We start from the raw sequence: 26000 nt of genomic DNA, 5'->3' as shown, positions 1-26000 counted from the left end.
TATCAGTAAAAATATATTATCAAGAATTGAAACATGAAGCTGATTTTATTCTCGCCGTACATTTTGATCGTCACTGTGTGCCAAATTTAGGTAAGCCTCGTACTTTGTTTTCAGAAAACCGTTTTTTACATCGCCTTACGGTATACCAGTTGAAAAAGTACTTTCCCTTCCACGCTAATGGAGAAAAAAGACTTAAAGACATGTTTATTGCATTTCTTATTTTCGTACTTTTAATGAAATAAAAAAGATTTTTTTTTCAATTTTTAAAAAAAGCCAATGAAAAAATTGTGTTTTTAAAACACTTAAAGGAAGTTAGCTTGAAAAAATGAAATTCATTCAATATCATCAAAGAAGGAAGTCATGAAGGACCAAACTGCACAATAGCATGAGCAGAATATCTCAAGAAATGGAACAACTTTTCAGAATATTTAGGATAAGAGTATGAGGGAAAAAAAACGTGCAAAAAGAAAAAAAAAAAAAAGGAAAGAAGTTACTGTTTTTTCTTTAAAGAAAAATAGACGAAGAAAGACAAAATAGATGAAGAAAGACGAAATATATGAAAAAAGAAGAAATATATGGAGAAAAAAGACAAAGATGAAAAAATTGTGAAGAGAAAATTTTTTTGAAGACATAGAACATAAAAAAAAGGTGAATTTTAGACGACGCACGAAGACAAAAAAATTTAAAACCGTCAAAGATGAAAAAAAGAAAAAAATAATAAGATCAGAAAATTGGAAACATGAACAATTTGAGGACTTAGTGACTGACAAACTAATTATCCCCCCCCCCAACTAGGTGGCAAATATTAATTTTTGTTTGAACTGTTTTGTTGTTTTCCTGTTTACTCTATTTTCATGCTCGTCTAGAGGGTAGTGCCTCCTCACATCTTTTATTATCATTATGGCCTATGTGGACCACATCGTACGTAATTGTAAATCAGTTCTCAACTGCGTTAAAACACCTGCCCAGCATACAAAATATTTTGCATAGCCAAGAGAGAAAGAGACTTTAGATATTTAGATCCATTATGGCAAACGCTTAAGGCATAATCATTATAACAAATATGCAGCATGTATTTTGTTTAATTAAATGTTAGTAAAGATATATACAAGACTGTTTAATTGTTTTCTGACTGTATACACATATGCTGTCTGACCATGGATTGTGGGGAACAGCAAGTATTCAGTTTACGGTCAGAAATGGACGTATCTATTCGTTTTCAGGGATGGCAGTTTTTGCAGATGTTAGCATCTGAATAAAGCAGAGTCACTTCAAATGAGCAGAACACGTGCATAAAATTTTTACTTTACTCCCTCATTCAGGTAGACTCGTCTAAACTGGAGGTTTACCAACTCCTTACAATTCGTGGTCAAAAAGAATACAATCAGAAAACAATTTAATAATATTGAATTTTTTAAAACATATCATTATACAACTGAGAAATTTTTTACTTTACTTGTAATTCCACGTATTTCTAATTTCCTCATTTTCCCGCTGAATAAGAGTAATTGAATCAGAATTCTAGAAGAGAAAACAATGAAAAAATAATCTAATTATTTGTAACTTATTTACGGAAGTCTAAAATCAGTTTTGAAGAAGTTGATAAAAATGAGCAATGGATTGGATGAGCAAATTGCCTCCAAGCTTTCAATTTCAATCCAAAGTGTCCATAATTTAATAGGTTCTGAATTTAAAAAATTATCTGTTTTGACAACTTGATAAACTGCATTGTATAAGTGATACAGAAATGAGCTGATTGATTTTTTTATTATTATTAATTGTAGTTACACATTTAGGTCTGCAATCGATGAGTTAAAAGATAAAAATGAAGTTGAAATAAATGTAATTTTAGAAAGTTAACTTCTTCACTGACACTATATCCTTTTGCTGGCCAAGACCATCTCTCTAAGTTTTTTCTACAATATCCTGTGCAATGGCCCTCCATTTGTTCACTCCTATTACTTTCAAGTCCTTTTTTGCCCCATCCAGCCACCTGACTGCTACTCGAAACTGCCTAAGGGCTAGTGTTGGACACAATCGAGTTCTCATAATCAAACCACTCTATTATCAAGAACTCGATTATCTTGAGTTCTTGATTATTGTATTTCGAGTTCTCGATTATCACATCCTGTGTTGCTGATTATTACATCTTGAGTTCTTGATTATTTCATCTTGAGTTTTCAATTATTACAGCTTGAGTTCTCAATTTCAAAAGACCTCGATTATCAATCGCTCAAGTTCTCGACTTGGAAAGATCTCTATTATCAGCTGTGTTCGATTCCCGAGATCTCGATCATCAAAAGTTCTCGATAATGCCCATCACTACTAAAGGCGCACTGTTGAAAGCACAACCACAGTAGAAAACCACACAACAACACAAACAAGGATTTTTCTTTTCGCATTGCTCCGAGCAATGAATAAAATACAAACTCAAAACTAAAGCATGATCCTTTAAAATGCACCTGGTATGCATTAAATTGGCATTTTGAGACAAAGCATCGTAAAAAAAAGGATTAAAAAAGCCAACAAAACAAGAAGTCTGTTACAACTACAAGCCTTCAGATGTTCACCAAGGTAAACAAAACTTGAAATTTCACTTTTCAAAAACTGTTTGAGTTTCTTAAATGTGTAATTACGAAAAGGGATAAGCACGTTTTGAAGAGCATTTCGTCATGAGGGGGGATAAAACTTGATCTGATTTTTTTTTCTTAAATGGAACCAAATTATAGATGAAAAAATCGTATTTTTATACTTTAGAAATAAGTTCCACCCGACCTCTCACTTGCTTTAAAATTTAATATGAAGGATATTCCAATATTTCCAGCACATTGATTGAAAATGAAATATAGGCAAATATGTTTACAAATTGGGAAAGTAAACATTCAGATTTAACCCTTCAAGCGGCAGTGATGTAAAATTCCTTCACCCATCGATGTATTGAAGAGCGGCCGTGTCGAAAAATTTGGCCTTGAATATTCTGCTTCGAGAACGGCTGCGGCGTAAAATTTTATGGAAGAATATTCATGGCAAAATTTTTCGACACGGCCACTCTTCGATACATCGCTGGGTGAAGGAATTTTACGTCACGGCCGCTTGAAGGGTTAAAAAAAGAAAAACATGAAGGACTATTAATTGTTATTCAAATTAGATTGCAAGCACTAATGACTGTCCACTACAGTAATTTCTGGAAGAACAGCTGAGCAGTTTACATGTTCAAAAGTTGAGCCTTTTCGGTTTATTGCCCCAATTTTAGTCCAGCTCTTTAAACAAAATAATAAAGAAATAGTTACTAACTCATTCTGATACAATTTACATATTATATACCCAATAATAAAAGCTTTAATTAGTTAATGGCCGACTGTTCGAAAAGTGTAGGAAAAGCTGAATTCCCTATTCCCAAATTTTTTGATTACATGTGAAATAGAGCTAGTTTTTTAAACAAAAAGGTAATATAAAACCTTAAAAGAAATATAGGGAAGCAAAAAAGGAAACATCTGTACGTATTTTATTGATGTTAGTAGAATAAAAGTAACAGATAATAGAAATTCGTAAAAACAAACCATTTTTTAAAACCGCGAAACCAAACTTTTTTTACCAGAAATATAGTTATTGTTCATTCTAGATCATAAAAATGACTATAAAATTTCATTTTCTTTCTTTGCAAAATAAAAGTGGCAAAACATTCTTGATTTTTCTTCATTGATCAAAAATCAATTTAAACACGGGGATTCCAATTTTCTCTTGATTTTTCGATTAAAAGCTGGGGAACAGAGCCACACGCAAGTAGATTCTCTATTTTTTTCCCCATTTTAATTTACTTTTTAATGAGTACTTTTAGCTCTGATATACCATGGATGAGTTAATCATGGTTTTCAAGTGCGGCATTTATGGCAATACAGCGTTTTCTAAGCATCTTTTTTTTTGACACACTTTTTTCAGAGTGTGGAAATTATCCGGATGCGGCGTTTCTTTCGAAAATTACTCTATTTGTTATTGTTATCTCATGAATAAAAGTAGAAGGCAAAATGCTTGATATAACTAGCTAAAATCCAAATCAATCAGAAAAAAAAAATTAATAGTAGAATGCACATAAAATATATTCATCATTTTTCATAAAAAGTTTAAAAAGAGCATTTTGGCAAGATTATACATAAATATATACACTTTTGAACTGCAAACTTACTGGATGAAAGCCTTCTTTTACTTCCCACGAATGTATTTTCATCACCCATTTTTGAAAGGGACCACTATCGTAAGGTGCTAAATTTGCTAAACATCAAAATTATTAATAAATATGCATAAATAAATCCACACACACATACATACATATTAAAATCAATAATACATTGTTCAATAGTGAAGCTCTAGATTAGCCATTCAACAGACTACCATTTCATTGAAAATAGCAACTAAAAATGAAGTCAAAATCTCCAAAAGGGACAATCATGTTCATGGGCGTAGGGAGTTCCTGTTAGGGAGGGGCAAGCATAGGCACAGCAAAATAGTGGTTTATTGCTGTGACTACAACTCCCCCCCCCCCCAAAAAAAAAAAGTTGAAATCCTCCTCTCCTTCGTCAGGAGAAAAAAAATTAAGCTAGTACAGTGGCATAGCCACAGGAGGGGTTTTAGGGTAAAAACCGCTCCCAGAGTTCAAACATATTCATTTCTCCCATACAATTGAATAAAAAACCAGTATTTAAAATTTTCCAAGCGGGATTAATTTTTACAAAACATTTTACTGCTTTTAAATGAATCATTTTCCAATTCTTAACCCTTAGTAGCCTGATTTACGAAAGTGATTTATTTTTAATATTACTGTATTTGCTTGAGGGTCTAGATGAAGGGAAAAATAGCTAAAAAAAATCACAATATTTATTTTACAATATTTTGTATTCAACAAAACTTTTAGTAAAATGTGTTTACTTGTTCACTTTGCCACGCGAGAAATATGTCATAGATAAAATAAAACAGTAATGACATTTGACTTTTTTTTAATTTCGTTGGAAAGAATATTATACAACAGTAAAATACGTACAGCCAACCTATAAAAAAAACTAATAGTAATGTGAACATTCGGTTTAAAAGATTGGTATCAAAATTGAATCTCTAGGTTAGTAAGAGCTAAATATACAATTAATACTTCATGATGAGCCCCCCTGGGGGTATAAGAGAGCTAAAATGGTCTCAAAGCGTACTAGGCTGTCATGGTCACTCAGCCCTTCCAGCACTGCACAAATAATTTTTCTGGAGAACTAGAGAGAGCCTCTACCACGCCGGATTTTCTGAGGTTCCTTCCCAGTTTTCATCGAAAGATCTTAACCATTATTAGCTATCATTTGATATTCATAAAGACTGATGTATTTTAAATGATCTAGAGGAAAAATTCCCCTAAAACAAATATAAGATTAAAGTAAAACTAATGATGAATATATTGCAATTTCTGTCACTTTCTTCGTTTGAAAGTCTTAGTGATATCAATATAAATCATTGTTTCTTCAAGCGAGTCTTGTATATGAAATATTACTCATGCATAGAAACTCTTTGATTAAATATATTGAATATTTTGGCATCATAAATGAATGCAAAAGAAAGTAACAATTTTCGATTTTGAAAACTACTGCCAGACACTTTTTCTGGCTGCGCTACTGAGCAAGTACGTAAATAATAGCCCAGATATCAAGTCTGTTGTAAATTTTTAATTTTTTTATTACTTTCTCAAAGAGTCTATAGAATACAGGAATGTGATCATAAAATTAAATTGTCTTTGGAGAAACAGCAATGTCTAGGGAAAATTCCTATATTGTCTCAGAAATTAAAAAAACCCCTTTGTGAAGGCTACATATATTTCACCGTGTTATAAAATAATTGTGTGTTGTCCCTCTGTCCATAAAATATAAGGTTTTGTCGAGAAATATCACAAGAATTATATTTTGTCACAGCAGACACATCACTGTAAAATAACATTTTTAGCTCAAAATATTAAGGATGCATCGATAAGCAAATAGAATGATTGCTGATTAATCTGCTGATCAGGCCTGTCATTTAGGGGTGATACATAGACGGATGATGGTGGGTTCAAGTAAAATTTTCTGAAGACGGGGAAATTTTTGGAAATTATGCGAAGTTCGACCCATATTTGATTAAATTTATCAAAATGAAAGATGTTAATGGGTTAAATTTGTGTATGGAAAGCAGGACAAGGAGTTATTGTTTTAAGCTATTAGAATTTCAGGTTACTCAGGATAAGGTTGTGAGCACTTGGGACAGCTTACCAGAAGAGGCTGTAATGAGCAAGGGGGCAGAGAGCTTGAAGAGGGTCATTGATCTTCATTGAAGAACTAATAAATTGACTAGGACTAGGCTGCTGGGTGGTCATTCCAAGCTCATCAGCTTGCGAGATCGAGATTCTCGCTCACATGATCAGTTGTGACGTAGAAGTATCAGTTGTGATGTCCCAAAGAAGCATTCTAATATACTCGAACTTATCTTGCGGCCAGGTTCGAGTAGATTAGAATGCTACTTTGCGACATTTCTACGTCACAACCGATCACGTGAGCGAGAATCTCGATCTCACAAGCTGATGACCTTGGAATGACCTCCCTGGTCGTCACATTTGTATTTGTATTGTATTTATACTTTATCTGTAGAATTATAAAACCAGGGCTAAAGGCTGGGTACGGAAAATAGTATTGACACATTAGATGTGTGCAACATTGTAAAATTTATAGATGTGCAGATCGTCATAAAAAAGAAAAAATAAATGAAGTGAAGTAAATTTTAAAATTTTCACTTCAAGTGGTTGCAAAATTTTAAAAACTCAAACATGTTTAATTAGTTGAACCCGTGCAAATCATTCAAAAACCCGTTTTTGTACAGCAACTTTTTGAATAACAGCAGAAATGTGACTTGTAGTTATTTATTTTTTGCTGATAGTGGTGAAATTATTTTAAAAATGATGTCTTACTTTTGAATTTCGATGAAGTATTATGGAGAACTTACAAATAACACCTAAGAGCCAAAAGGGTCATTTTAGTCCCCACGTGACCATTGCCTGATTACCCAAAATGCTCGGGAAGCTTGAACTTCTCTGCAGAATTTTTAGGGTGCTCAAATATCACTGTATAACCTTGCTTAACAACTCCAATTTCTGCTCTTAACTGCGATTTTTAAAGAGATTGCATACATTTGAACTTGCGAAGCAAAAATGTTTGAAATAATTAAATTATTGAAAGTGACAACACATTTGATAAAAATATAGCTGCAAGCTAAGCTAGATTTCCAAATGTTGGATTTGATTCAACTCTGCTACAATATATTTTTGTGACATTTAATTTCCTTTGTGAAGTGCCAAATATGATTCAAAATGTTACTACCCAAATTTGCTGAGAATTCAAGTGCAACATGTGTAATAAGCAAAATTTCTGTCAGTTGGTAAAATGAAATAAACTTAACTCTGAATTCTGCTGGGCCAAGTAGCATTAATCAGTATTGAATCAATGCAATGTGCATAGAATCTTTGTAAAAATTTCTCCAAACAAAAAGTGGGGGACCCCAAAATGAGGCTGAGTTTCCACTAATTTCAGAGGTTAATTGGACCCGCTACTTGTTAATTGTTGGCCCCGTTAATTGGTGACGCTACATATATTTCATTAAAAATAATACTTTTAAATATTAATGAACATTTTTTTTTCTGTTAAACAAATTGTTAACGTATATATAATTTCTTCAGCAAAAAAATTTTGACATTACCCTTTAATTATATTACTTTTTATTGAGATATATGAACTGTCACATGCAAGACAAAGGATTGACTTTTTCGAGAAATGGCACCTTACAGAAATAACATATGCTATAAGGTACCAAAAGTTATAAGTCCTTAAAAGTTTTAGTTTAGACTGTCTTTGAATCAGAAGAGGGACGGAAGTGAGCTAATTGAGTGATATCTCCTGGGAAAATTTCTGAATTGAAGTCTTAGAAACGCAGTTTTAGTCGATCTTTGCTGGTGTTTGAGATGGTCGGAGGACAGGTTTCAGATTTCACCTAAAAAGGAATTTTCAAAATTCATTTTTAGGCAATTTTTTTGAAATAAAGGGAAACAGGGGTTGCCATCCCCACCCCTAATTATTTTTAAAAAATGAAATCAACTTCAGGTTATTTTTGGAGGCATCAAAGGCTTGTCCTATTGCAATTAGTTTTAAAAATGCAATTTTAGACTATCTTTGGTGATCTGTGAAGGAAATGAAAAATCAGATGCTCTCTTTGGAAACTTTTTGGGAAAGAAGTCCTAGAATCATATTTCAGGACATCTTTATTGATGTTATAAAAAAAGTCAGAATTTAGGCGTTGTCCAGGAAATTTTTTGATATTGAAGTTTCAAAAACACAATTTTGAGCCATGTTGAGACATTCTGGAAGGGATTGGGGGCTATTCCCTGAAATTGTTTGGTATTCATCCAGAAATTTTTTAAAAATAATTCCCAGAAATGCAATTTTGAACTATCTTTGGTGACCGTAGGTTGGAGATCCCTACTGTATGAGTAATTTAATAACCATCTACTTTTAAAAAATATTCTTAAATATCTTACGCAATTCAATTGGAACTCCTCCTCTTACATCAGTTTTTCCTCCAAAAAGTATCTTTGGTCTATAAAACAAAATAAAATTAAGTAAAACAAAATTTTAAACTTAATACCGTATTTTCCTGCATATTATCCAGGGTTGGCAAAAACCCGGGTTTTTTTAAAAAAAGCCCATGGACCCAGGGTTTTTTGGGTTTTTTTAAATAAAACCCAACTAAAGCTGGGTTTTTTAAAAGAAATGTGGGTTTTTTGGTCTTTTTTTTTAGGGGAAAGGTGGGGCACTCGTAGCATATTGTAGCATAAGTATATGGACAAAGCACAAAAATTGTCTTGATAAAAAAAGCTGGAAAATTCAGTGTTTTCTGAAGAAAGGTATAAATGACGACAAAATTTAAGAATGGTGAAGTTTCAGATTTTTTTATTTTCCATGATTACTAACAGTTAAGGCAAAGTTACTTCTTGAGTGATAAAACCTATTGTTTATTTGTTCATTTTTAATTTCGACATTTTTTTTTTTTTTTTTTTGTATTTTACTTTATTGTATTTCATTTTGTTATGCAAAACTACTGTAGAACCTCAAGTAGTTTAAATCCCTTTTTACTGAATTCCAGCTTAATCAAGACATTTCTTTGAATTTTACTTATGTTGTTTGGTTTGACTTTACTATTCAGCACAAAGGTATTTATTTATCTTACTGTACATGCTATTCCGTTTTCTGTCCGACCATTTGTAAAACCTGTTAATTTCTAAAAAATATACCTTGTTTATTCGAGTTTTGTGACGTGTTGGTTTGCAGAAAATAATTCACATAAGAGCCTTTTAGCTAAAGTAGTATCCTTTGTACAATCTGCAAATATTGAGAAAATCTGACGTGACAGGACTTAGTCAAGATAATTTGAGTACCTTATTGACCAGTTGAAGGAAAAAAGCTAAATATATTCATTTAAAATCTTTGAAGCATTTTTTAATGCCCTTAAGAGTTAAGAAATACTATTAAAGTTCAAAATTCATTTTTTATGTCCATTGCCTATTGTGAAGAAGAAATAAAAAAGAAGTTTAAATTGTAAAAGTATTTAAATTAATTATTTTTTAAAAAAAAGTTCTCAGAAAATTTTTAAAAACCCAAAGTGGGCTAAATAATGGGGTTTTTTTAAATAGTTTTTTTCAAAAAAACCCATTGGGTCCAACCCAATTGGGTCCAATCCGGCCAACCCTGGTATTATCCGCAGGCGGCCTATAATCTGCAGGTCCAAAATTGGCCCTGAAGAAAAAAAAGCTTCATATAATCCGCGAATAATAGGATATAAAAAAAATTTTGAATTTAATATACCATTTGAGCAACTAAACTAAAAACGTGAAAAAGTAATTACTTTGAAGGCATAATCAAAATTAATCTGAAATATAATCTAAATATAATGATTTCTTCTTGAAATCATGATTATAGTACGCTAATTACTTGAGAAACAGAGTCAAGACAAAGGAGCAAATGGTCTAATCTTGTGGAAATGACTTCCTAATTCACTCACTGTATTCTTGTTTATTTTACATAACCTGAATAGCGCAAGAGGAATGCAAAAATAACCAACATAGAGGCAGGCAGGGAGAAGGAACATGCAAGCTTTGTAAAATAAACAATATTCAGTTGGCTTACGGTCTTTATCAGTGAATCCTACTCAGGGGTCTGTCCAGGATTTTTCACAGGGTCCGTTTTTTGTGAAAAATCAAATAATTTTGTGAAAAATCAAATACTTTTGTGAAAAATCAAATAATTTTGAAAAAAAAAATATATATATATATTTTTTTTTTTTTGCAAAAACGAAAGTTTCGACTCTTGAGCTGGTGGAAACTGCATCATTGACACTTAAAGTTGAGTGTTTTCCCTCTTTTCTGTTGAGAATATCATTCTTTAGTACTTTTCTAGTATTTGAGGGGGGGGAGAGGCATTGCTCACTGGGAGATGAGCACTAGGGTGGGCCGAAAAAAGCCGAAAAATTTTTTTTTTCGAAATCAATTTTTGGATAGCGCGCAAAAGTTGCGTAGTGAGCTAGTTAGCTCTCACAAAAAATTTCTTGGATATTAAAAAATATCTAGCCGGCGCTATTTGACACTGAAAAACCGAAAAAAAAAGAGAAAAATGAATTTTTGTCGAAATTTTTTTTAAAAAACTAAATTCCAAATATTTTGCTGGAATGCACCGAAAATGTTATATAATGAGCCAGTTCGAACCCATAAAATGTTTCATTGATTTTAATGAGCATTTAACCGCTTCTTTCCGACATCAAAAATTAGAGAAAAATGAAAAAATATTGAATTTCTTTAAAAAACCAATGTGAAAATTATTTTTCAAAATTAAATCATATATTAATTAATTAAATAGCGCCATTAATCATAGTAATTATTATCACGCAATAGTATCATACATTTTCGAGAACTACATATGTAGATAATAAAATTTTAAAAAAGAAATCTTCAAATTTGATTTATAATACCTCATGCATAATGAATATTATTTTTTGGAATAATATTGTCCCTTGTTATCAAAGATGGAAGTTCTTTCCTAGCTTGAAGTTTAGCACGAATGTATCCATCTCGTGCAGTTTCACCACGAACTTTTATTGCAGCTTCGGGTATTAGTTTCACACAACGTTTCACATCTTGTGTGTGACAGGGAAATTTCTCGAAAGTAAACTCTGTAGAATGTTCTTTGCACATTTCTTTCCATTGTTGGTCTTTTAGATGCATTGTAAGAGGTTGCTCTGTTACAACACAGTTTGCCCAATCAACTAAATCAACATAATCAACGGCTTTAAAATTGAGTTTATGACGCTCAAGAATCGTACACCATCCGAGCTCTTCGTCTTCTTATTTCTAGAGTTCAGAATGCGCCTAACAGCTAATTCCCGAATGTATTTTCTTGAGTCAAACAACATTGTCAACAGTAGCTGTTCAGAATGAGCGAAATATGCATTACTTAACCGAGAACTTTGAAAATTATCTCCTTAACGTTGTCTGGAAACTGCCTTGCAAGAGAAATCATTTTCCAAAAATGTTGGTCGCGGTACTGGCAGTTCTGTCTCATTTTCATTTCAAACCACATTTGAGCATAAACTTAAATTACATACTTTACAAGCATTGTAAGGTTTTCTGATGGAGTTGGAGTGTCTATATAGAAGCGTAACAAACGGTTTGTAGTTGTCAGCCATCGCGCATGACTGACTGAGTTTGCCTGCGCTACTGTCAGCCTCGCTTGAAGGACAACTACCATCTTTTACGGCAAGACAGATTCTATACAAATATTGTTGTTCAGTACTTAAATTTTTTTATATCTTCCATATCCAAAACCAGAAGATTGCAGTCAATTTTATCAAATTTGACCACCGGATTTTTTTCACAATCTCTAAGAAGTTGTTCGATAGCTCCAGAATATGAATGTGGCCACTTAGTGCAACCGTCCAATTCCAGTATAAGATGCCTAAGTGGCATCTCATTGTGGACATTGGACAATAGAGAGGACCCCTTTAATTGCTTAATTCCCAGCTGTGGAGGTGTAGAAATACAGCATTTCTTGTTGGGGGGTTTTGTCTCTTAAGTGGGTTATAAAGTCGAGAGGAAGAAATGGCTTGAGAAAAAGAATACTTGCGTTCAATTCATTAATCAGTTTAAAGAACTTCAGAGGGTTCACATTTTTTTAATACTCAAGGGCTCTATTTGTCAAATATATATAAAATAGTTATAAAATAATCTTAGGAATAATAAAAGTAGTTGAGCGCCGTTTATTATCCAGGAGAAACAATTGGAACCGAAGATTAAAAAATTAGCATCTTATGTAACTATTTTTTATTTGAGTGTGTGCATTTTTTAAAATTGGCGTACAAATGTCGCATAAAATTGATTGAATTTTCACTGATTTTTTCTAAGTAACGTGTTGCGTAACATTTCAGTACTTACTTATTTCAAAACTACTTTTAATTTTTTTTTTTTTCATTTTTCCAATGTTTCAGTCTTAAAGGAGCGTAGCTAAATATTCTACGAAATGTATAAAAGTCTTTGAGGATTTCAACTAATTCACTGACAGATACTTCTAATGTTTGCTGAAAATAGCTTTAAACTTTTATTTTCGACCCCCCCCCCCTTTTTTTTTTTTTTTTGAAAAAAGTGCATTTTTGCCCTTTTTTTCAGTTTTTCGAGGTCAAATAGCGTCGGCTAAATATTAAACAAATTTAGCGAAATTTTTTATGGGTAATAACGGGCTCATATAGCAACTTTTCCGCACTATCCAAAAACAGATTTCCAAAAAAAGTTTTTTCGGCCCACCCTAATGAGCACCCCTCAAGTATCAATATTTATCTACCATTCTACATCATGTTAAATTATACTAGAAATGTTATTTGTATAGTATTTAAAACAACTGTAAGAAAAAAAAATTCAGTCAGGGGTTCAGCATTTAAATTTTTAACGCAAGACACTGTTTAAGAGCACAGAGTTTCGTTTAAAATTTATAAATTCCGTGATTTTTACAAAAATAAAAAAAGTATTTTATTTGTTTACTTCTTAACTAAGCGTACTAAACATCGAAAATGCGAAAAATCAGATTCCCATAGCGGATGCAAAGAGATTGCAATCCTCAAAGTGAAGGCATCAAAAGTATAAAAACGGCTTGTAAAATAAGTATTTTGGATAAAATTATTTTAGAATTGCATTTTAGAGCCCTATGATAAACATATCATTAATATCTGGACACAGTTGAAGCAAAAATAATAATAATAATAAATAATTAAAATAAAAAATAAACGATCGATTCAGCATTTTAATTATTGACTCATAAAAGAAAATGGAATTCCGCTTTAAAAACCTGAAATAAGCTTTGTTACAAAAATAAAGAACCCTTTTCATTTATTTGCATCCAAATAAAGCGAAGCTAGAAAAAGAATGAAATATGATTCTCATATCGAATGTAAAAAGATTTCGTTTTTCAAAATGTAGGCATCTATAGAAAAAAAACGGTAAATAAAAGAGTTTATTTTAAGTTAATTATACTTTTTAGCATCGAAAAATCAAACCCATATAACTTTCTCCCAAAATAACAGTTAAACATCGCACCGCTAGACGCTGACGCTAAGTGGTGATTAGTTTGAATTTGGTAACCCTATGTGAAGCGATCACATCCCCCCCCCTACTACCCTTTGCAATTTTAAGTTCATTTCGCTGTATATTATTGATTATTAAATCATGAGTGGGGAGAAAAGTGCTTACTACGCCTATTCAGAGAATGTTGACGCTTTTTCAAAGAAGTTTTCAACAACAAAGTTTTCAACAACACCGCTGCATAAAACAAACAAGCAAAATTATAAACCAAACTGACTTTCAGCTGTTAATTTCTTTCAAAGAAACCAACAGGCATTATATTTATTTGGCCGTAGTAATTATTTATGGCTTGCAGGAGCATCACAAGAGTGCCGATTTTTTTTTTCTTTCTTTTGCAAAATTAGCTGATTTTGTATAAGTTGATTCCTCTAATTTAACTTTAAAAAAGGTTCCAACCATTATCGTTTTTATACAGGAAATATGCTGTATTATTTTAATTTGAGATTTGCTCTTTCAATAAACAATTTGTGAAAGATCCGTTTTTGTTTATCAGAATTTTGTGAAGGGTCCGTTTTGGTTGATCGGGATTTTGTGAAAGGTCCGTTTTGGTTGATTGGATTTTTGTGAAAGGTCCGTTTTGGTTGATCGGATTTTTGTGAAGGGTCCGTTAACGGACCCAAATTTGCTCTGGCCAGACCCCTGCTACTGTAAATGTAGTTCAATGAGTTGGGTGTTAAAAAAAAAAAAATCAGATAATCCGTACCTCATAATCTTTGACGTTTTAAACAGATAATCTGCAGATTATACGCAGGAAAATACGGTATTAGTAACAAATTTGGAAAAATCATAAATTTTGAGGGAAATGCAGATAGAAGTTAAAAATTACACTGAATGCTCACATCAGAATAACTGATTCTTCGCCACTAGGTACCCATGCTATAGCTATTGCACCTGAAAAAATAAACAAATTAATAACGTAAATAAATAATCTGATGTGGACACCACAATACTTTCACTTACTTCTATTAAACAATGCATGTTATTTGAATTACTGAAAAAAAAAAATATTTGCTTTATAGTTTGTCGCGAACCAATGCAAAAGAAGCGTTTTACAGATAGTAATTTTCCCAATATCAATAATTTTCATGTGATTCAATAACTTCCTAAATATCACCAAATTAACACCAGATTAAAAATAAAAAATATATATTTTGGCAAATTTATCGCCAACTTGGCGAGACATTGCCAAGTGTTCACCAAAATATATTTGCACTGATTTTCCCTAAAACGGTGTAAAAGACCCTTTTTGAACATTGGAATGCAACCAAGAGGGGTGGTGTACAACTAGACACCACCCAGAGTCTACATACCAAATTTCAATGCCATACCCTTTTTGCGTTACCGTGAGATACATACAACATTATTTCCTACATGTTAAACACTTTGAATGAGGAATCAAATTTGAACAATATTTACATGCACTTTTCATTGGCCAGGATTTTTTTAAGTATTTTTTGGTTTTAATCTTGTAAAAATCCTCACAAGCTAATCTGATCTTAATTTCATCAGTAAATACAGCAAAGTAATTGCATCAAACAATCCTTCAGAGTTAACTATTTTTTGACATTTTAAGTCATCTAAAATCAAATTTATTTTTTACCTGGATGTGAAGTAAACCAGCCATTTCACTGGGGTTTTGTCTGAAAACTGGGACATCTGGGAAGCCTATTCTTAGGCATATTGTGGTTGGGTCGAAAAATCACTCAAAATTCATTCCGGGATGAAAAATGGAAATTTTATACAAAAACTTGAGGGGAAAAGTTTTTGTGAATACTATACCTCCTTTACCATGTACAAGGAAGTAAAAAACGTGTATCATACAAAGGGGGCAAAATTTCAAGACTGGGAAAAAAGGCAAATGGCCAGAGCACCAAGAGAGACAGACCTAGATTTTATGATTAAATATCTATCCAATTACTCTAAATTAATAATTTCTTTTATATCTTTTTTTTCTCTCCAAATATTAACTGTTGTGCCACATTATGATGTGCCATATTAGGTGACAAGCAAACATGAACACATTGCAGCTCAAGATTGTTGGTGTGCTGCCTTGGACAAGTTCAAGTCAATATCAGTGGGAAAACAAGAGAAGCATTGGCTGTTGTAAAATTAAAGGTCAGCAAAGCAAGTTTTACTTTTTTTGTGAAGCAACATTTTTTTTAATAGTTCGAAATAAATTTCAATAGAAAACTGGTGCCAAACTCCCGGATAAGGTGCACATTGTGGAAGTCTTGATTTGCTTATTGCATTTACTGCCCTCTACATTTCCTAGAAATTCGATGTTTCTGTCTCTTGCGCTGAGCACAAACATGCAGCCGCAGCCATGTTTTTGTTTTACCTTTTTCTCACAAAAAATACTGCTGTTAACATGAGAGAAACTGGTAGTCACCACCATGAGAATTTTATTTATGATGCATGACAGAATTAAATCATAATTCAGAAATTAGAAACATAAGAATAAGAAAAAAGTTAAAATTAGCCAAGTCTGAAATTTGAGAAATAACTCAGCTACAAATGTAAAACAATTAGAGTTAGCCAAACAAGTATCATTTTAATCTTTTAACAACACTGGTAAACAAAGGTTTTGTAACATGAAATATTTATAGTGTTCTTATGGCCACAATGAAAATGTGGTTCCATCAAGAATTGATAAATATCGAATTCAACATCGTGGAAATGGCTGCTTAGAACTACTACCTACGTAGCATTAATTTCTAACGTTTAGTAATGCTTCTTGGATTCTCATTTCTTTCTAGGTGGGCCAGCATATCCACAAGACTTTAAAAATTAATTTGAAAAGAATAAAACAAAAATGTCATGCACACAAATAAAAATTACTAGGCTTATTCGCATTTTCTACGCGAAGGCGTGCGTTTGTTTTAACTTTTTCATAAGCCATTAGACGGTGGCTGTAGTGCTTCCTATAGTTTGTTGGAGTTGCGAATAGGCGAGTACCGCTAGTAATTATAAATAATCTTTACTTACCAGATATAGTAATAGTGAGATGACTCTTTCCTTTGACAAGACTGAATTCATCATAACCCCCACTTTGAGTGTCATCATCTTCCATGCCTTTAAATCCGCAATCCTTTAGAAATGACCTCGTTTAAATTCCCTTTGTTTTCCCGGCTGAAGCGAATGCGAAATACAGAATCTTTGCAGCGATCAGCGAAATAAACCGAGCATTGGCAACCTTTTCTCTGCGCATGCATTAGCACCATGATAGAGCTGTTTTGCGCAGCAATTACCATACGGAATCGTGTGGGGTATCCATATTTGGCCTATGCTTGCTTATTTGGCATAAAAAGACAAAATCGAGTACGCGCGTGAAAGACCAACTATCCTTTTCCGGGTCGATAAATGTTTATTTTCATTTCCCAAGGAAGATTTGCGTCAAACACACAAAAATTTTAAATATTTTCATCAATGGCATTACTTATATTTCGGTTACTTAAAGTTTCTAGTCTCTGAGGCTGCGTTCGGAAACGATCCACCGGTTACACCGCGTGGTTAGTCCGGTGTGGTTATGACGTGTTTGGAATTTCTCTAGGAATTCCGGTAGAACAGCTGTGTTTCCGAACGCTCGTGGTTAAACCGCGGTAGTTCTAGTTCAGCAGCAAACGACACTCCAATCAACGCGTAACTTTCATAGTAGGCAAGTCACGTGCGTTACGATCAAAACATGAAACACGACCGGATTGGCCAACACAGACTTTGTGACGTTTGTGATCTCGCTAACCGCTTCCAGACAGCGGTGCCACAGGTTGCTACTAGAGTCCCTATGGCTGCGTTCGGAAACGATCCACCGGTTACACCGCGTGGTTAGTCCGGTGTGGTTATGACGTGTTTGGAATTTCTCTAGGAATTCCGGTAGAACAGCTGTGTTTCCGAACGCTCGTGGTTAAACCGCGGTAGTTCTAATTCAGCAGCAAACGACACTCCAATCAACGCGTAACTTTCATAGTAGGCAAGTCACGTGCGTTACGATCAAAACATGAAACACGACCGGATTGGCCAACACAGACTTTGTGACGTTTGTGATCTCGCTAACCGCTTCCAAACAGCGGTGCCACAGGTTGCTACCAAGTCGACCGCCAGAAAACAACCGCAGTGTTTCCGAACGCGGTTAAGTGACGTCACCGGTTCCACCGCAAGCGTTTCCGAACGCTTGCGGTTGCACCGAGGCGACCGATCCGCGTTTCCGAATGCACCCTATATGAAAACGTAGTTTTCAGAGTTGCGACAACAGCTACGCTCGGAAAGCGCTACCGGTTACAGGGGGAAAATAGGGTTGCCGCCGAGCTGCAAGATTGGCTCCTTGTTCGCTTTCGAGTTTCATTTTAAAAAATAGTCGCAAACGGGAGCGGAAAGAGTGGCTGAAACGGGTTCTGAAGGATGTAAGCACGCGGATTCGAAAATGCATGCTGTTCAATAAGTGAAACGCTCGATTTTGATTCAAACATTAAAAAAAGACAAAATGGCCCTGTGTTAGCAGAATTAAGAGCAGATTTTTCTAAAATCTTATTTTCTTTAATACGATCAATTTTAAACTAATCAAAAGATTCCGAGACTACGAAAATTATATAATAATTTTAATTGATTCAAAAGGAATGAAAGAATAAAGACTGATTAAGAAAATGAAAATAAATAAATAAGCAACAAATAACGAACATAAAAAAATTGCTTGTTTTTGATACATTAAATTAAGCCTTATAAAGATTTTTGAACATAGAAATATTTCTTATATTGATATCAAAAGCATTACTTATTTTTTTTTCTAAAAAAGGAAAAATATACAATTTTCTGATTTAAATGGAACAAAGTTTAGCATTAGGTTAAAAATTCCGAAAGGAAATATATGCCTGGGATGCCCACATACGGGGGGGGGGAGTACTGTTAGGGGTGTGGCACCCATGTATATGCAAAGGAAAGTTTGAAAGAGTAATACTAGAAATATGTAGAAGTTTAAAACAAGGTATCCTATCCAGGCCAGGATCTATACATTTTAGGCCTCCTGCAACAAAATCTGTATAGCCCCTCCCCAGAGGCCATCAGTGTATATTTGTAACGTTAAATAAGTCTTAGTGCTAGGTTTTTTCAATTTTTTTCTTTAATATCAGAGGCCATTGAACCCCTTAAGACGTGGGGCACCCCACACTGCGGGGATCCAATCTCGCCCCAACCCACTCCAAAAAAAGAGATTAAGAACCTCTGAATATTTTAATGGTTTAGTGGGTACACAGTTAATAGATTAATTTGTATAAAGTTGAAAACTGAAATTATATTAATCAGAGGTCATTTTTATTTGAAACTAGATGCAGATAGAAATATTCAGAAATAAATTGGGAAGTAATGGAGGGGGGGGGGTGTATTTTGACACATTATATTTTATCAACATTCTTATATGCATAAGAAACAGATGTCTCCATTATTTTATATTTATTTCTTGAAAGTACACTATCTATTATTTAAAATTTTCAACAACATTTTTATACCAAAACAATACTAGAATGAAAGGTAGTTAGATTGTAGACATTTTTTTAATGAAACAAAATTAAAACAATTCAGAGCACCAAAAAAGGACTTGTACTTATTTTGAATTTTTATGACAAAGCAAAAACTAAAAATTGAAAACAATTTAGCATGAGGAAAACTCATTTATTTCATGCTAAGTTTTCAGATCAATAGCATGATCTTATTGTTGTAATCTTGTTGTTGTTGTAAACAACACATATCTCTGTTGTTCAATTTACTTTTTGGTGTTATTGTATCTATAAATTTTATTTAAAACACAAAATTTTCAGCATTTTCATCCAAAAAAGAAAACATTAGTTTAATTAAAAACTTCAGTCACTAATGGGCTAATCTTCAAAAAGTGCAACTTTGCTGTCACATGCCTTTTACAGTTAAAACTAAGTGATAATTTATTATTTTTTAATTTCAGCAAAAATATATCCATATAAATCTGCCGACAGTTTTTTTTTTTTTTTTTGTAATAATTTTTTTTTTTTGGTTAGCAGCATGTGAATTCTCACCTCCATGTGTTAGAATTTAATTGATTCAAAATAAATAAAGAGATAAAAAAAGGTAAGAAAATGAAAATAAATCTAAAAATTTAAATCTAAAAATATATCCTGTAACCATCTAAAAAGCTATATCACTAATTAAAATGGTTTTCTATTTTAAAAAAATGCTAATTAAAATCGTATGTTTAAGTTTACCCTGTACAATTTTCTGATTTAAATGTGATTAAGTTAAACATTAAATTAAAAATTTGAAAGATAAATATGCAAAAGAAAATTTGAAAGTTCAAAACTAGAAATAGGTAGATGGTCAAAATGAGGTAACCCCCCCCCCCCCAAAAAAAAAGAATGAAAGAATACCAAGAACCTCTAAATATTTTAGTGGTTCAGTAGGCACTCTTGGTTAAAATATTAATTTGAATAAAGTTGAATATTATTACTTTAATTTGATGTAGATAGAAATATTCAGAAATAAATTGAGGAGTTGAGGGGGTGTAATTTTAAACATTACTTATTTTCAACTCATATGAATAAGAAACAAATGTATCTATTGGTATTTATTTATTTATCTGCATCATACATCTATTACTTAAATTTTGAACAATATTTTCACATCAAAACAATATTACAAAGAAAAAATCATTCACAGCAAAAGTAGAGGACTAGTACTTATTTTCTATTTTCGTGGAAAAGCAATGTTTACATTTAATTTTGACAGATATTTTAAATACAACTTAGCATGAAGAAAACTCATTAATTCCATACTAAGTCTTCAGGTCATTACCACATAAAAATTACAACCAAAGTCTCTAATGTTCAATTTATTTTTTGGTGTTGTTACATCTGTAAACTTTATTTCAAACACAGAATTTCCAACATTTTTACACGAGGAAAAAACGAGGAAACAAAGACATTTTTCTCAACTAGGCAATCAAACTCAAACTCAGGGTACCGAAACAGGATTTGTAGTTTTTATAGATTTTGGGACAAACTATTATTATTAATAACTGCTTAAGTAACAAAATAGGCAAAGATTAATCTTTATGTTTTCTGAAATGCAACGTAATGTCAAAATATTTAGATGTTCAAAATGTAGTTATTATTACCAAATTTTTAAAAATTCCTTACTCCAAAGTATCATTTCCTAAAATTAATAATTATGGACAAAACATTAGTTTAATCAAAATTTTCAGTCACTTATAAACATAAAGAAAATAAATTTTGTTATAGGCTTTATTCCCATTTACTCAATCAGGGAGTTTCGATTAGACAGGGCAAAATATACTGATGCTTGTAATTTATTTTCTCTTATACTATTCGTGAAGTGAATTTTTATGAAAAAAAACTCCCTTGATTGAAATAAATTGAATTTTTTGTTCAGATTTTTTCATATAGATTGTTATTCCATTCACTACTCCATATCATGGATGGATGAACACGACGTATGTTCTAATACACTGAAAAATGCTTCCAGAACTCAGTCAGAAACAGAACAGGTGCATTGACAGTCAGAAGTGGACTATGATAACAGTTGCTACCAATCCCTTCCAAAATTGGAGCTATTTGCAGTTATTCAAATTCTGTCCTGTAGTTTAAGTGGGGAGAAAAATCTCTTTTTGAGAGGGGAGGGGGTGTTTTGGATAATTACAGGAACAGAATAAGCAGAAATGAACTGTTCATTTAATGCTGAAATAAGGTATAACAATAAACAAACCTAAATACATGTTTCATAATTTCATGTATACCTAAATTTTTTAGCCTTGCCTTAAATACCAAAAAATTTATTATAAATCTGAATTGAAAACAATATTTTTACATGACAAACAAGCATAAACCTAAAGAAAGCACTTGATTTACAAAACAAATTCAAAACTCTAAATTTAGAGAATCAAAACAGAATTCCAGCAAAATTTCTGTTGCAAAAGTATTGTTTGTTTAACCTCTTTACATTTCAATTATTATACAAATGAATGATAATAAATTTGACAATAAGCGTAACAAATCAGAAATACAGCATTGTCTGTATGAAGATCAAAATTTCATTTAATTACACTATTTAGCATTTAAACACAAAATTTTCGTTGGTTTGTATGTCGTTGTTGTAAGTCCAAAGACCATTTCGGCAACAAATTTCCTGAAGTTTTCAACATAACAAACATGAATGGCATATTATACATGGAAATTTATTATTATTTTTTAAACAACTTCATTAAAATTAGTTTTAATAAAGCTGTCAAGCTAAGAAAACTTCGAAAATGATTTCTGGACATCCTTGTAAACTTAATACTGGAGATCATTCTATTATACAATTTTTTAAGCAAACAGTACAATATTATCATGAGTTTTCTAGAACATCTGCATCAGGGCTACAATTCAATTAGTAGTTGAGCTTTCTTTAAGTTGCAGAATATCTGGAAGAAACTTAAAAAACATTAAGGGCGAATAAATTTAAAAGCTGAAGTAAAACTCTTCAAATGTGCTAAATCATCAATACGGCTGATGTTTTGAATTGGCAGGAATGTTTTTTAAAGTAGTTCATAAAATTATAAATGGAAAATAAATAAACATACTTTAATTGAAATAGAGCTGTATTTCAACTACTTTGCATTAAGTGTGTTGTAAAGTTTAATTTCAAATAACAGGGTGTTCTAAAAACACATGAAAAAGTAAAACACATATTACAGGGAATATTTTAATTCATCAATCTCTTTTGACTAGCATAGATTGTGTTTTTCATTCATTTATGTACATAATATTATGTACATATTTTTTAGTGTGCATCATCTTTGCTCTTAAGAAGAGAAATCATCAGTTTATGATGACTAAAATAAGTAATGATTGTTCGTGATTCCAAATTTTATAGGAACCGTGAGAAAACTTTCTTGTTTTTTCTGCATTTCACTTAGGAATATCCACAGCAAAATTGTAGGGGTAGGTGGGGTATGTTGGACAGTGGGGCACGTTGTTCGAGTCCCAATTATTTTAATAATATTAATATTTTTTATTTTATTTTCTGACCAACAAATAGCTCCTATGGTCCTACAAATCCTATCACGAAATCACATGGCACAGTTATATTGAACAAATTTTTTTCCAGAAAGTGTTATTTCAGCAGTCCTGAGTAATTTTCAGAAAACTATAAATTAATTTCTTTAATGGTTTTGGTCAAGATTGAGGAGAAAAAAAAATAAACTCCTGTCTTAAACTTTTACGTGAATGCCACTACCTCATCAAAGAGCTTACTTGTGCTTGTGATTGAAAAAATGTGAGTGCATACTGTAGTAACTATTTATAAACTGTTCTTGTTTGGCTTTAACATATAAATTTAAGTGAAGTAAAAATATAGAGAATGCAATATAACTGATGCTCAAATTTAGATTCTTTAAAATAAAGACACATTTTTCAGAAAATTCATTTATCTATACCAGATATTTCAGCTGGCCACATGAATCAGTTTTGAAAGCCATATATTGGGCACCATTGTCTTAGAGCATTTGAATTCCCCTTTATTTCAATGTTCTATTTCCTGAAAAAAGTATTGATTTTCTAAAGCCTTTAACAAATTAAGATAATCTCTGATAAATTGAATATTTGTTTATTTATACATTTATTTTTATGAGTGGTTGAAATGAACTCGGATGCAATTGAATTACCTTTTGAGTGGGTGAGGCAAAATCACGAACATGTAATAAATGAATATAAATAATGAAAGAAACATTACTTTTAAAGTGGATGCATTATAATAATAATAATAATATAAGAGAAATAAACAACTCTGATTGAAGAAAGTAGTTACTAAACACTTTATTTTGCATTGATTGAAAACATCGGATAAATATCAAAATATCCAATATATATCAAAATATCGGATATTTTCGAACCCTGATCTTTACGGATAATCTCAAAAACCCATTATGACAGCCTTTATTTTAAAATGCCACACTAGTTAAAATTTAACTCCACATTAATCGAGATAGATTATTTAAAAATCATTTTTCCACCAAATATCGAAATTTTTACGAACTTGATGTGGGGTGAGAGCTTCATGTACTTTATTTTTCTGCTGATCTAGAAGAGTAGACTAAAGTTTGATTCCAAGAAACAGGTTGTGTCATAATGACACACGATAGACGTGAAACATTTTAACTATTCATCAAACACTTTTGAACAGATTGTATTTCTTATTCATATTTTTACAAAAAATTATATACATGTGTCCACTGATAATGATCATCTTCTTCCTTCTTAAGAAGAGAAATGATCTGTTTACGATATTTAAAGTTAGCAATTACAAATGTACATATTGATCTCTGCGCTGCCTGAACGTAGTACATGCAACCATACAAAATGAGAAAGGAAGCGAGAAGAGTGTAATGCCTCACTTTTCTCCAATACCTGAAGGCAAGCAAGCCATTGCTTTCCTTCTATCCGACATTGCTTATCCCCACCACTTTTCGTCACACAAAAAGGTTGGATCATAACTTCAAAGCCCTCGCATAAAAAGTTTCACTTAAAAAATCTTTGATTCAGCATTTTATCATAAAAGTATTGATATTTCAACCCGCAAAATTTTAAATGTACCTAATTTCTGACAAACAAGAGCTGTTGCTGGAAGGATTTTTACAATCTCAAAAACCCTTGATAACGGTCCTGATCTCAAAGGTAATTCAACACTCGTTAAAACTTAATTATGTATCAATCATGGCCATAACTATTTAAAAATCATTTTCTCAATAAAAATAGAAATTTTTACTAACCTGAAGCGGGGTATAAAACCTGATGATAATAACCTGAAGCATGTACTTTATTCTTCAAGTGATAAAGAAAGAGTAGCATGTAAAGGAAATAACTAGGCAACCTAAAAATTAGTAAACCCTAATTAGAGCACAATAAAAAGTACCAACACACTACTTGAAACGAACTTAGAACATCTCAGTTTTCTGTTTATGATGGAACACACAGCGAGTGACATGCTTGTTGAATAAAAAAGAGTAAATTACCAAAATAACCAAAACTGCCAACAATTCATTAAATTTTTAATAAAATAGTACATTTTAAATTGGCTCGCTCAACCTAAAAAATCGATAAAAACTGCCGTGTGTCAAGCAAGTGTTCTACTTCATATCCACTTCAAACGCTTTGGCAATTTTTTACAATTTTTAACTAATAAATATTTGGCAGAAAATCATAACAAATCGTTTTTCCTTAAATCTAAACGTTATTAAAAGATACTGCCAGCAAGCATTGAAAGTTCTATAATTTATAAGCATTTTACTTCCTCTGCATCTCCTTTCAAAAAACAAAAATTTGACATTGTAAATACTTACGTTGCATAAAGAGAAGATTTAACTTGGAGTTTTATAGCTTGAAGAAATATTAAAAACGATACATAAGTCAATTTTTGTCAATGATCAGGAAAAATAAAAACCCTAACATTAAAACATAAGTTAAAATGGGTTTTAATATCAAGTCACATTTATTTTAAAAAAAAATTTCTGCAACATACAGCATTTATAATACAAATCACAAGTTAAGACATCCTCACGTACATCACAAGTGTATGTTTTGTTTACTTCCACTCGTCGCCAAGCACGAAATTGATCGCGCCAAACCGAATACAGAGATCTATCGTTAAAAAAATTTAATTTACACAATTTAAACTTTTGCCTTGTCTTAAAGTGTTGTTTTTCAATAACGTTGTGATTGGATTAAATGATTTAACAGGAAAACTAACAATAAAAGACCCAAATAAAGTGTCAGAAGGGAATTTTAGCACACCGGAACACATGTTCTTGATATAATTACGCGATAGTTAAAGAAATAGGAATGGACTCACTCAAGTAAAGCTACATACGTATAATTTGAACATTGTAGAACAGTAATATGAGCATTAAAATCTTGGACTCACCTTTAATTTATCAGATTCTGGGTTTTTCCACAGCACTGTCATACGCTCCATGTTAATCCTACGGGAGAAGAAGAAACCTTGCCTCAGGCGGTCTTCGACCAATAGGAAAATGATACCGCGTTGTCGCAATTGCTACCAAGTCGACCGCCAGAAAACAACCGCAGTGTTTCCGAACGCGGTTAAGTGACGTCACCGGTTCCACCGCAAGCGTTTCCGAACGCTTGCGGTTGCACCGAGGCGACCGATCCGCGTTTCCGAATGCACCCTGAGAGTCTGACAGTTTCAGCAAAAATATTTTTGAACACATGCTTCTTATAAACTGTAACTTCATGTGGCATGTGTTGAT

The 26000-nt window shown here is 32.3% G+C and overlaps 1 protein-coding gene across 2 annotated transcripts in view; it reads right to left on the bottom strand.

The window, feature by feature from the left end:
* LOC129224060 (uncharacterized) overlaps positions 1 to 16864 on the bottom strand; it is a 39287-nt gene extending 22423 nt beyond the window's left edge. The window contains exons 1-5 of one of the 2 annotated variants that reach the window (XM_054858459.1): positions 16709 to 16864; positions 14563 to 14614; positions 8585 to 8643; positions 4184 to 4269; positions 1457 to 1521 (exon numbers count right to left, since the gene is read on the bottom strand). In XM_054858459.1, the coding sequence (XP_054714434.1) occupies positions 1457 to 1521; positions 4184 to 4269; positions 8585 to 8643; positions 14563 to 14614; positions 16709 to 16793 (347 nt within the window). In that variant the 5' untranslated portion in view covers positions 16794 to 16864. The remainder of the gene's footprint in view (positions 1 to 1456; positions 1522 to 4183; positions 4270 to 8584; positions 8644 to 14562; positions 14615 to 16708) is intronic. The other variant, XM_054858460.1, reaches the window with a different exon arrangement.
* Between the last annotated feature and the right edge of the window lie 9136 nt (positions 16865 to 26000).

This window comes from Uloborus diversus, chromosome 6 (assembly GCF_026930045.1).
Source record: "Uloborus diversus isolate 005 chromosome 6, Udiv.v.3.1, whole genome shotgun sequence".
Classification (NCBI taxonomy): domain Eukaryota; kingdom Metazoa; phylum Arthropoda; class Arachnida; order Araneae; family Uloboridae; genus Uloborus; species Uloborus diversus.
This window is presented reverse-complemented; position numbering and strand designations above follow the sequence as displayed.